The sequence below is a fragment of the Poeciliopsis prolifica genome, unplaced genomic scaffold (assembly GCF_027474105.1).
Source record: "Poeciliopsis prolifica strain line A6 unplaced genomic scaffold, Auburn_PproV2 SCAFFOLD192, whole genome shotgun sequence".
Taxonomy (NCBI): domain Eukaryota; kingdom Metazoa; phylum Chordata; class Actinopteri; order Cyprinodontiformes; family Poeciliidae; genus Poeciliopsis; species Poeciliopsis prolifica.
Window position 1 is genome coordinate 160348 of NW_026562567.1, and position 11201 is coordinate 171548.

General features: G+C 51.9%; 3 protein-coding genes across 3 annotated transcripts in view; 1 reads left to right on the forward strand and 2 right to left on the reverse strand.

The window, feature by feature from the left end:
* Positions 1–702, reverse strand: part of lama1 (laminin, alpha 1) — a 38258-nt gene extending 37556 nt beyond the window's left edge. Inside the window, 1 exon segment of the mRNA XM_055026326.1 lies at positions 631–702. Within this exon segment, the coding sequence (XP_054882301.1) occupies positions 631–702 (72 nt within the window).
* Positions 470–6324, reverse strand: eci2 (enoyl-CoA delta isomerase 2). The gene is made up of 11 exons (XM_055026323.1): positions 6178–6324; positions 5788–5846; positions 5606–5709; positions 4780–4878; positions 4410–4601; positions 4250–4319; positions 2540–2642; positions 2014–2134; positions 1669–1758; positions 1462–1605; positions 470–924 (listed from the first exon to the last, which is right to left on the reverse strand). The coding sequence occupies exons 1-11, from the start codon at positions 6231–6233 to the stop codon at positions 769–771; spliced, it is 1194 nt and encodes a 397-aa protein (XP_054882298.1). The 5' UTR covers positions 6234–6324; the 3' UTR covers positions 470–768.
* A 1705-nt stretch (positions 6325–8029) lies between these two features.
* LOC129356765 (gamma-crystallin N-B) lies at positions 8030–10852 on the forward strand. Its single transcript, XM_055026324.1, has 5 exons — positions 8030–8163; positions 8912–9003; positions 9079–9235; positions 9479–9624; positions 10643–10852. The coding sequence occupies exons 1-5, from the start codon at positions 8143–8145 to the stop codon at positions 10782–10784; spliced, it is 558 nt and encodes a 185-aa protein (XP_054882299.1). The 5' UTR covers positions 8030–8142; the 3' UTR covers positions 10785–10852.
* Positions 10853–11201: the final 349 nt, after the last annotated feature.

The window sequence follows — 11201 nt, forward strand, 5'->3', positions numbered from 1 at the left end:
CTTCACCAGAACCCGGTGATCCAGCAGTCAGAATGAAGCTCAACTGCAGCTGAACCAGAACCGGACCAGAACCAGACTGGAGTCTCAGAGAACCAAGTGGAGCTGAACTGTTAACTGGGAGAAAGGAAGCAGCTCAGAGGAATGCAGAGTCTCACACACACACACACACACACACACACACACACACCACACACACACACACACACACACACACACTCAGCCCGCCTCCATTCATTCGGCTCCATGGGGGGTCGGGCTGAACCATCTGACCCGATGAACGGGGGGATTTGGTTCTCAGCCTCTTAATGCTGCACAGGAGGTTCTGCAGAACCTGAGCGGTCCAGTCCGGTTTGACACAGAACCAGTGACCTTTATTGATCTCTGACTGGTTATCCAGATGGACTCATCAGAACCGACCTCTGACCTCCAGCAGGAACGAAAAGGAATATTAAAACACAGGCAGACATGATTCTTTACTGATTGATCATTTATTGATCTGTTATCAGACACACTAAAATCATCAGTGTTTCAACTCCAGTTTCCAGAACCGGTTTATTTCCATCCGACCCAACCTCTGGTTCCGGATCAGAACCTGGAGCAGCAGCCGGGCTCAGAGAATCCCAGTCCGACTCGGAACCTCCTCTGGATCAGAACCTCTGAGCTTAAATCCAAACTGTTAGTAAATGAAGTGAGAATCTTCATGATGAAGACGAGTCTGTCATCAGTTCTTCCTCTTCCTCCCAGAACCGGCCGGGTTCTGCTGGGCCCTCACAGTTTGGCTTTGGCCTGGAAGAAGCTCATGACGGCGTTGAAGCATTCCTCGGAGGTCCAGCGCTCCATCAGCCGCTCCACCTCGGCATCGTTGACGGCGTAGAGACGTTCCTTCTCCACGGACCGGACCAGCTGTTTGGACAGCGCCAGCGACTGATGGACACAGAGAGGCTGCCGTTAGAACCCGGACATCCTCCAGAACCTCAGTTCACCTGCTGCTGTCAGCAGAGCTCGTCCTTCCACTTAATTTTATCCATTTTGTGGAATAAAACCCAAACTGTGAAGCCCTCAGCATGATGCTGCCACTGCCAGGCCTGCAGTTAGAGGCCCGGTCCAGTCAGTGGTTCTGGAGAACCAGCAGGTATTATCATAACAATAATTACTATGATTGTTGTTATTATTGTTATTGTTGTTAGTAAACATGATCTCTCCTCTCAGTTTCTATTTGACCCAAATGTTTCTGCTCAGGTACCAAACTATAAAAAATAAAGAAAATATTTTTATCTTCCTGATTGTTGATGGATCTCTATCGGTACCAGACCCAAACGGACCCAAAATTCTTGGAACCTGATGATCAGAACCAGCAGAATGTTCTGGTCCGTTTTCGCCGGCGCCCCCCGCTGGCCGTCCCAGGCGGGTCACATGCCTCTCCCTGCGTGTGGAGAAGCCGGTTCCGGTCCGGCGGCTCACCTGGGGCGGCAGCCGGGCGTAGGCCTTGAGCCGGGTCCAAACCTCGGACTGGAAGCTGCTGTCGGGGAAAACCTCGGTGATCAGGCCCAGTTGGCAGGCCCGGCGGGCCGTCAGCTTCTGATTGAACAGCAGCATCTCACTGGCCTGCAGAGACAGTCAGAGTCAGACCCGGCAGCAGGTTCTGGTTCTGGAGGTCCGCTCCGGTACCTTGGTGGGGCCCATTATCCTGGGGAAGGTGTAGGAGGAGCAGCCCTCGGCGCTCTGACCCAGCTGGGTGAAGGGCGTGTGGAAGGTGGCCTGAGAAACACCGACACGGGTCCAATGGAAACGGGTCAGAACCACAATCTGAACTGGATTCTGGTTCTGATTCTGAACCAGCACATCTCTATTCAGATCATCTGAGAAACTAGAACTTGTTTTACCAAAATAAAATGTCTTTGCTGTCATTAGAGCACAGCGCCACCATCTGGTGACTGGCAGTAAAGAAAGGACAACAGAACCCGACAGAACCCGACAGAACCCGACCCCCGGTCAGCTGCGGTGCTGCTGTACCCGCTCCGTGGCGTAGATCAGGTCAAACAGCCCCAACACGGTGACAGAGATCCCGACCGCCGGCCCGTTCACCACGGCAACCAGAGGCTTGGGGAAGTCGATGTACGCCCGGACGTACCGCCTGTTGCCCCGGAAACACAGCAGGAGGTCAGAGCTTTAGTTGATGGAAACCGTAAAGTGGTCACTGAGCCCAAACACCGGACTGAACAGAACCCCAGCTCAGTGACGCTTCTTATTGGAAAACAGATCAGAGAAGAAGAACGTCGGGAAACCAGGAGGCTGCTGCCCCCTGCTGGCCGTCCTGGATACTGAGGGAAATAAACAGCAAAGCTTTAGAGTTTCTGACACATAAAGGAGAAAGTTTTCTTCAAAGTGTCTGCAGATGAAATCCTCTTTGCTCCTGATCCGGTTCTGCTACATCAGAACTAAAAACACTGAAACAGTCGACATTCAAAAGGTCAAGCTGACAGAAGTCAAAGGTCGGGTTGAGTGTGTGCAGCTCAGAGGAAGTGCAGGTGTTGCCCACCTGAGCAGCTCTGCTCCCTTCCTGGCCATCTCCTGGACGCCTCCCTCGGGGATCTTGGTGAAGTTGGACAGGTCGTTCCCGCTGCAGTAAAAGTCTCCGGCTCCTGCAGGGAGGGGACAGCAAACCCGTCAGACCAACGTGCGGTTCTGGTTCTTCATGGACCCAGTGAGATATTTAATGGGAACTTCCTTTGTTCAAACTGGCTTGACCGCAGTTTGGACCCGGTTTGGTTTGGACCCGGTTTGGTTTGGACCCGGTTTGGTTTGGACCCGGTTTGGTTTGGACTCGGTTTGGTTTGGACCCGGTTTGGTTTGGACCCGGTTTGGTTTGGACCCGGTTTGGTTTGGACCGGAGCCCCAGTTTGGACCCGGTTTGGTTTGGACCCGGTTTGGTTTGGACCGGAGCCCCAGTTTGGACCCGGTTTGGTTTGGACCCAGTTTGGCTTGTACCCGGTTTGGTTTGGACCCGGTTTGGTTTGGACCGGAGCCCCAGTTTGGACCCGGTTTGGTTTGGACCTAGTTTGGTTTGGACCCGGTTTGGACCCGGTTTGGTTTGGACCCAGTTTGGTTTGGACCCGGTTTGGTTTGGACCCAGTTTGGTTTGGACCCAGTTTGGTTTGGACCCGGTTTGGTTTGGACCCGGTTTGGTTTGGACCCGGTTTGGTTTGGACCCGGTTTGGTTTGGACCCAGTTTGGTTTGGACCCAGTTTGGTTTGGACCCGGTTTGGTTTGGACCCGGTTTGGTTTGGACCCGGTTTGGTTTGGACCCGGTTTGGTTTGGACTCGGTTTGGTTTGGACCCGGTTTGGTTTGGACCCGGTTTGGTTTGGACCCGGTTTGGTTTGGACCGGAGCCCCAGTTTGGACCCGGTTTGGTTTGGACCCAGTTTGGCTTGTACCCGGTTTGGTTTGGACCCGGTTTGGTTTGGACCCGGTTTGGTTTGGACCCGGTTTGGTTTGGACCGGAGCCCCAGTTTGGACCCGGTTTGGTTTGGACCCAGTTTGGCTTGTACCCGGTTTGGTTTGGACCCGGTTTGGTTTGGACCCGGTTTGGTTTGGACCGGAGCCCCAGTTTGGACCCGGTTTGGTTTGGACCCGGTTTGGTTTGGACCCAGTTTGGTTTGGACCCGGTTTGGTTTGGACTCGGTTTGGTTTGGACCCGGTTTGGTTTGGACCCGGTTTGGTTTGGACCCAGTTTGGTTTGGACCCGGTTTGGTTTGGACCGGAGCCCCAGTTTGGACCCGGTTTGGTTTGGACCCAGTTTGGTTTGGACTCGGTTTGGTTTGGACCCGGTTTGGTTTGGACCCGGTTTGGTTTGGACCCGGTTTGGTTTGGACCCGGTTTGGTTTGGACCCGGTTTGGTTTGGACCTAGTTTGGTTTGGACCCGGTTTGGTTTGGACCCGGTTTGGTTTGGACCCGGTTTGGTTTGGACCCAGTTTGGTTTGGACCCGGTTTGGTTTGGACCGGAGCCCCAGTTTGGACCCGTTTGGTTTGGACCCAGTTTGGTTTGGACCCGGTTTGGTTTGGACCCAGTTTGGTTTGGACTCGGTTTGGTTTGGACCCGGTTTGGTTTGGACTCGGTTTGGTTTGGACACAGTTTGGTTTGGACCCGGTTTGGTTTGGACCCAGTTTGGTTTGGACCCGGTTTGGTTTGGACCCGGTTTGGTTTGGACCCGGTTTGGTTTGGACCCAGTTTGGTTCAGGTGTTCTACCTGTGAACACGGCCAACTTTGACTCGTCTTGCGCCGCCTGCTCCAGAGCTGCTATGATCTCGTTGTACATCTGAAAGAAGACATGAGGGCAACAGGAAGTGAAGCAGCAGGAAATGACGTCACACTCCATCATAAGGGCTTCCTGGTCTCACCAGCTGACCTCAGGTGTGATGGCGTTCTTCTTGGCCGGTCGGTTCAGTTTGATGGTGGTGATGTCGTCCTCCGTAGAGACCAACAGTGTCTCGTATGTGGCTCCGCCCCCAGCAGGCGTTGCAGTGACCTGGGCGGAGCTTCCTCCCTCTGCCTCCACCAGGGAACCAATCAGATTGCAGTACTGCTCCCTGGCTTCATCCTGATAGGAAGAGATCTCAACGCTGTCAGTCGCTGGAGAAAAGTTCTGGTCCACTGGTTGTTTTTACAAACAAAACGACATTCTGACCTTACAGAAAGGAAACGATCCTTTCTGTAAGGTCAGAAACAGAACCATGGATCCGACCAGAACCACAGAGGACGTGATGGACAATCGGTACCTGAGAGATGGAGCCCAGAGATTTCCACGCGTCCCATTTGACCTTGTTCACAAAGTCCAGCATCCCTGGTTTAGGAGTGTTGCAGGGACCCTGAGTGGCCTGGAGGAGGAGGAAGAGCGTTACTATTTGGACCTAAAGGTGTTTATGTGCAGATGATGGTCCAGCGCCCCCTGCTGTTTCTGTCTGAACCAAACAGAACCAGAAACAGTTGTTTCTGGTTCTGTTTGGTTCAGGCCTGAATGCTGGAGGAGCAGAACCAGAGAATGCTCCGCTAGGCTAGGCTACGCTAGGCTACGCTAGGCTAGGCTACATTCCAGTTTTCCTCATAAACACTGTTTGGACCCTTCAACTTAAGACGACAGGTTCAGTTGTGGTCCAGAGACCAGAACCAGAACCGACTCCCAGCATGCCTCAGTGACACCTCCTGGAGGTGGACGTCCCCATCCTCCGTGCTGAGACATTGGGTCAGAACCACACAGCTGCAAAGACCCATCCAGTTCCATGACTTTGATCCAGACCACAGTAAGGTTCTTCTGTGGTTCTGGTTCTGAACGCTGAAGGTCAAAGCTGGTTCTGGGTCTTGGCTTCATCTCATTTCCCTTTGATCAAAATCAGAAACTGCCAGTAAAAGCTGGTTCTGACCCGCCATTTGTCCAGCCAGAACAACAGACCCGGTTGGTTCTGGATAACCAGAACATCTGATGAACTGAAGATTCTGCTGACCTTTAAATGTTTAACTTTTTGGTTCTGAAAAGGTTCTGATACTGAGCGCATGCAGGAACCTCCAGAACCTTCACGACCCGGTTGGAGAACAGAACTTCGTCACCTGCTTGAACAGAGCGTAGATCTTCAGCTTGACCTCGTTGCCCGGATCCGTCTTCAGCGCTGACAGTTTGCTCTTCGCCTGTTCGAACTGCTCCACCGTCGCACCTGAGGACACAGACAATCAGAGAACACCGTCTGCTGGTGGCAGCTGAGTGGATCAACCTGGACCCGCTGCAGACTCACCCCTCATGGGCGACGCCGTGGTCCAGAACGTCAGACTGGGAACACTGGTCCGGAGCAAACTGGGGACACAGAGACGTCCAGAGCTTTACATTTACTTTATATATGTGTAGTCTAATACATAGATAAATTACTTTCACTGCGTCCTGCTTTAGGGCCGCGACCCCCATGTTGAGCCCCTGTCAGGTGTTTTCTGTCTGGGGCAAAGGTCACTGGTCCTCCTGCAAGGTTTCAGCTCATAAACTGTGACTGTAACTGATCATTTGAGTCCACTTTCAGCTCTCAGAGACCCGGTTCTGGTTCTGGTTCTGGTCCATGTAACTCTTGAATCATTCCGGTCAAAGTTCAAACATCGCGATAACTGACATGACACGGTCATCATTTTAATGTTACCTGGTTAGCTTAGCGAAGCGCCACGCAGAGCAACTGTTCAGGGCGGCAGCGGCCATCTGAACCCGGTTCCGGTCCAAAGTTCGGGAGGACAGGCAGAGAAACGGAAGAGAGCGCTAGCCCTACAGTAGCTAGCGGCAGCTAACGAACAGGTCCCGCCCACTCCACCGCGCTCTGCACTGCTATTGGTTAAAGGGAAGCGCCGCAAACTCGGGTTTGTCCAATAGTCGGAGGGCAGCACCAATCAGAGCCCAGGATGCTGCTTAGAGCCCGCCCTCGTGGTTCCGACTGACCAATGGCTGCCGCGGTCTCATGAATTATGCGGTGGTCCAGCAGTTAGAAACAGGAACTGCTGAGATGATGAGTTTGTTGATTTGTTCATGAAGTTCTGTTTCAGAGGACGGGCTGGCTGCTTCAGGTGTTTCAATTTATCACCTGCTGCATAATTATGACCTAATGTTTAGAAAACGAATCCATCATGGCGGACAGCGGAACCAGTCCGGGATGAAAGTGGTCCTGGGTTTTTCATTGTCCAACCCGGACGGGACGGTTCCCCAAGTTCAGCACCAATAAGGTTCTGACCCAGTGGACTCTGACCCGAACCCAGTGGCGCAAAATGGGGCGCTGCGCTAGAGGGGCGCCAACACGATGATTTTCTTCTAGTCAGCATTTTATGACTGAACAGCTGTTTGTGTATGAAGTGATCAATAACAGGATCAGCACTGATTGGACCCGCCTCCACTCCACAGTGAGGCTTTTTCTCTTTAAGTTTGAATTGTAGTAATGAACTCCACAACAAGGAGCCAAAGATGGCGGCAGGAAAACCTTCAGGGCAGAAGAAAAGCTTTTCAAAGAGAGTCATCGGTCAGAAAATCTTTTCTGAGGCCATCGTGGCTCTGAAGGGCCGACCAGCTCTCTCTCTCTCTCTCTCTCTCTCTCTCTCTCTCTCTCTCCCAGGATTTGGCCCACAGCATGACTCCACCACCTCCTTGCTGACGTCACAGCCGTGTTGGGACGTGGTGGCCGTCCTTCACTGATCCACGACTGCGTCCATTTCAGCAGCTGATCTCTTGATCCCAGGAACCAAACAGAAACTTTCCTCTTTAGTCTGTAAACCATCTTTGTTCTCAATCAGCCACGAATCTCTTCCCAGTACGATGAAAACGCTTCAGTTTCCCTTAAATATCTCATGTTTTCACAGCTTGTCATGCGGCTCTACTCTCTGATGGTTTCATCAGCAGAGATCGTTTCTCCTCCCATGCTGCTGGAATCCTGATGAATAATGTGGAACATCCTTAGATTTCCATTAATGGAGCTAAACTGATCAAGCAGCTCTCAGAAATGAATTACAGTGACACACAATACCATCTATAAATTTAATGGCACAAGAAAAAATGTCGTCTTTATGACACTTAAATCCAGTTTGTAGAATAATTTGGAACAGAGGCAAACAGAAGTGGCTCTTTGGCTCAGTTATATTAATATTGCCCTAAGATGAGTCAGACACCTTTATGTCCCAGTGGGGGCGGGGAGGGGGGTATGTTCACTTACACCTCAGAAAGTTCTGACCTGAATGCAGGTTCTGATCGGGTCCACAGGAGAAACCAGAGAGCCACTTCCTGTGATGGACTGGAGACAGAATGGACGGATGATGATTGGATGTTTGAGCTCAGTGACATCATCAATCTTCAGACAGAACGTCTCTTCTTGACGTCTCGGTTCTGCTGTCCCCATCCGGTCTGTCTCTGGTGTCCCTCCCAGTCCTCCCAGCCCCCATTGACCAGTAAAGCTGCCCCTCCCAGCAGTTTCCATTGAGTGGGTAGCAGCAGAATCAGCAGCTCCTGAAGGGAGTCGCTGACTCAGCAGAACCCTTTGGCGCCGCGCGGACCCCCGGCGTATAAATTGGGCCGTCCAACTTTTTCTCTGTTACACTGTGTGAGTGGTTGAGGGACGGGTTGGACCAGAAACATGTCGCAGTACTCTGGAAAGGTGAGTAACTGGTACCGGTACCGGCTGATCCGGCTCTGGGTTGGTCAGAGGGATCAACTGATCCAGAGGGAAATTTATGCAATACAAGCAATAGCTCACTGGATCAGAACCAGAACCATTCAATGGATCAGAACCAGAACCATTCAATGGATCAGAACCAGAACCATTTTATGGATCAGAACCATTTAAAGGATCAGAACCAGAACCATTCAATGGATCAGAACCAGAACCATTCAATGGATCAGAACCAGAACCATTTTTATGGATCAGAACCATTTAAAGGATGAGAACCAGAACCATTCAATGGATCAGAACCAGAACCACTCACTGTGCCTCATGATTTGCTGTCACCCTCATTGCGGCTCCCTGCCAGCAGGCGGCGCTCTGACCAATCCATGATGCTGAATCTATTCTTCATGTCTGAGGAAGAAGGGGCGGGGCCAGGCTGCACATCCAATTAAAAGCTTTGGTTGGAGGTGGGCGGAGCTTCTTCTCCCTGTTTTGGTGTTTTCTTGCCGAGTTCTGGAAAGTTCTGACCCGATGTGACGTCAGATTGACATCATGCGTGGGCGTGGCCATAGCTGATGTTTGTCAGGCAGAAGCAACAGATGAAAGAGTTTTAACAGAACTGAATTCTGGTTCTGATCCGGTTCAGATCCTTTCATCTGGAAGCCGGTTCTGACCCGGTTCGTCCGGACAGAAGCACAGAGGTTTCGGTGTTGCTAACGGCTAACGGCTCCTCCTGCAGATCACCTTCTACGAGGGGCGGTGCTTCACCGGCAGGAAGCTGGAGGTCAGAGGTGACTGCGATAACTTCCAGGACCGCGGCTTCATGAACAGGTGACGAAGGTTCTGCAGTCTGCAGCTCATTTCCCTCCTGCTTTTCACAATAAAAGCCTTCCTCCCTGTGCTCAGAGTGAACTCCATCCGGGTGGAGAGCGGAGCCTGGATCTGCTACGACCATCCGGACTTCCGGGGGCAGCAGTACATCCTGGAGCACGGAGAATACCCAGAATTCCAGAGGTGGAACTCCCACAACGACCACATGGGATCCTGCAAGCCCATCCGCATGGTGAGCGCCCAGAGTGTCTGTAGACTAACCCGTCTGCTCTGAGGTCTGTAGACTAACCCGTCTGCTCTGAGGTCTGTAGACTAACCCGTCTGCTCTGAGGTCTGTAGACTAACCCGTCTGCTCTGAGGTCCGTACACTAACCCGTCTGCTCTGAGGTCCGTACACTAACCCATCTGTTCTGAGGTCTGTAGACTAACCCGTCTGCTCTGAGGTCCGTAGACTAACCCGTCTCTCTGCTCGCAGCACGGAGAGCACTACCGCATCGAGCTGTTCGAGGCCTGCAACTTCTCCGGTCAGTGCATGGACATCTGCGACGACTGTCCCTTCCTGCAGAGCCGCGGCTTCTCCAAGAGCTGCATCAACTCCGTCAGGGTCTACGGAGACGGAGCGTGAGTCCTGCACCACCCACACCACCAGAACACAACCGGTACCGGCTTGGCCCCTCAGGGTCCAAATCCGCCATGACAGGCAACATAGTTCTGGTTCTGGTCAGGCCCACTGATCCCAGTTATCAGCCGGGTCTCCTGGACAAGTGCTAGTGACAGTGGAGAGGAAAAACTCCAGTTTAACAGGAAGAAACTCCAACAGAACCAGAACCTGGATCGGCCCGTTTCCACACAACTCGTTCAGTTTTGCTTGTCTTTAAATGTCGGCGTTTTGTTGGGGACCCAACGTCTGTTTCCCTTCTTTTTGCTAGCCTAGCCTAGCCTAGCATCATCTCCAAGATGCTAGGTTAGGTAGCCAGGTAGTAGCATGAAGCTAGTCCTTTTTTCATCTTTGGTGTGACGGACCCGACTGGAACCGGATCTCCCAGGATCTTCTGGTTTAATCCAGAACCGGTTTCACTCTGGTCCAGGACCGGTTTCACTCTGGTCCAGGACCGGTTTCACTCTGGTCCAGGACCGGTTTCACTCTGGTTCAGGACCGGCTCGGTGAACTGGGAGGAGCTGGTGGAGGCTCTGCCTCCCAGTTGTTGACCCATAAATATTGGGTCAACAAAAACACCAACGAGGGTCTTTACTTCTTCAAATCAACGTCAGTCGGATCAAACGTTTGTTTTCAGAGGTTCTGGTCCAAAACCAGATTCTGTTTTTTTCTCAGAATTTGAAGGCAAATTTAGATTCATCCAGGTTTTAATCTGGATTATGGATGTTATTGAGAATCATCAGCATCACGTTTCCTGCTGTCGGAAGCAGATCAACAGAACCGGTGAAGCGGGCCGAACCAGAACCCCCATCCGTAATCCTGGAGTGTTTTATTCACATGATCATCTGGAACCTGAAGGAGAACCTCTGGGGTTCTGACCGGGTCCTCCCACAACCATCACAGCGTTCTGGTTTCTACCGGTCCGGTGAAGGTCCGGTTGCGGTTCCGAGTGTCTAACCTGTGATCCTCCCTGTGCCTCAGCTGGGTGATGTACGAGGAGCCCAACTTCCGGGGCCGGATGTACATCGTGGAGCGCGGGAACTACTGCAGCCCGACGGAGTGGCAGGCCCAGAACCAGAACCCCAACATCCAGTCCATCCGCCGGGTCGTCAACTACTTCTGAGCCTTCCTCCTCCTCCTCTTCCTCAGCAGGCAGATCAATAAACTGAGACAATCCAGTTTTTTATCAAACCGAGTCTCTGGGCTGATTCATCATCACCGGTCCGGTTCTGGTTCTGGTTCTACCTCACTGTTACTGTCGGAACAGAACAAGGTTCTTCTCTGGAGATCCATGAGGTTCCGGCAGCAGCAGAACCGGAACCAGAACCGTCCAAGTTTACAGAAACAGATTAAATGTGTGAAGTTACTGGATTCTGGTTCTGACCCACCGGTCCTGCAGGAAGAACCCGATTCTTCCCAAACATTTCTGGCCCTGCAGGCGGTTCTACGGGTCCAATGTTTTTATCTTTAAAAGTAACGATAAAATTAATAAAAAATCCATTATTGATCATAATTAATAAGTTTTTTTATGATTCCACTG

Coding starts and splice junctions, on each gene's coding strand:
- eci2 (XM_055026323.1), bottom strand. CDS start 6,233: ATGGCCGCTGCCGCCCTGAACAGTTGCTCTGCGTGGCGCTTCGCTAAG. Junction 2,135..2,539: donor AAGGGAGCAGAGCTGCTCAG/GTGGGCAACACC, acceptor CCGGGGCAACAG/GCGGTACGTCCGGGCGTACA. Junction 1,606..1,668: donor GGATAATGGGCCCCACCAAG/GTACCGGAGCGG, acceptor CTGTCTCTGCAG/GCCAGTGAGATGCTGCTGTT.
- LOC129356765 (XM_055026324.1), top strand. CDS start 8,143: ATGTCGCAGTACTCTGGAAAG. Junction 9,004..9,078: donor GACCGCGGCTTCATGAACAG/GTGACGAAGGTT, acceptor CCCTGTGCTCAG/AGTGAACTCCATCCGGGTGG. Junction 9,236..9,478: donor CCTGCAAGCCCATCCGCATG/GTGAGCGCCCAG, acceptor CTCTGCTCGCAG/CACGGAGAGCACTACCGCAT.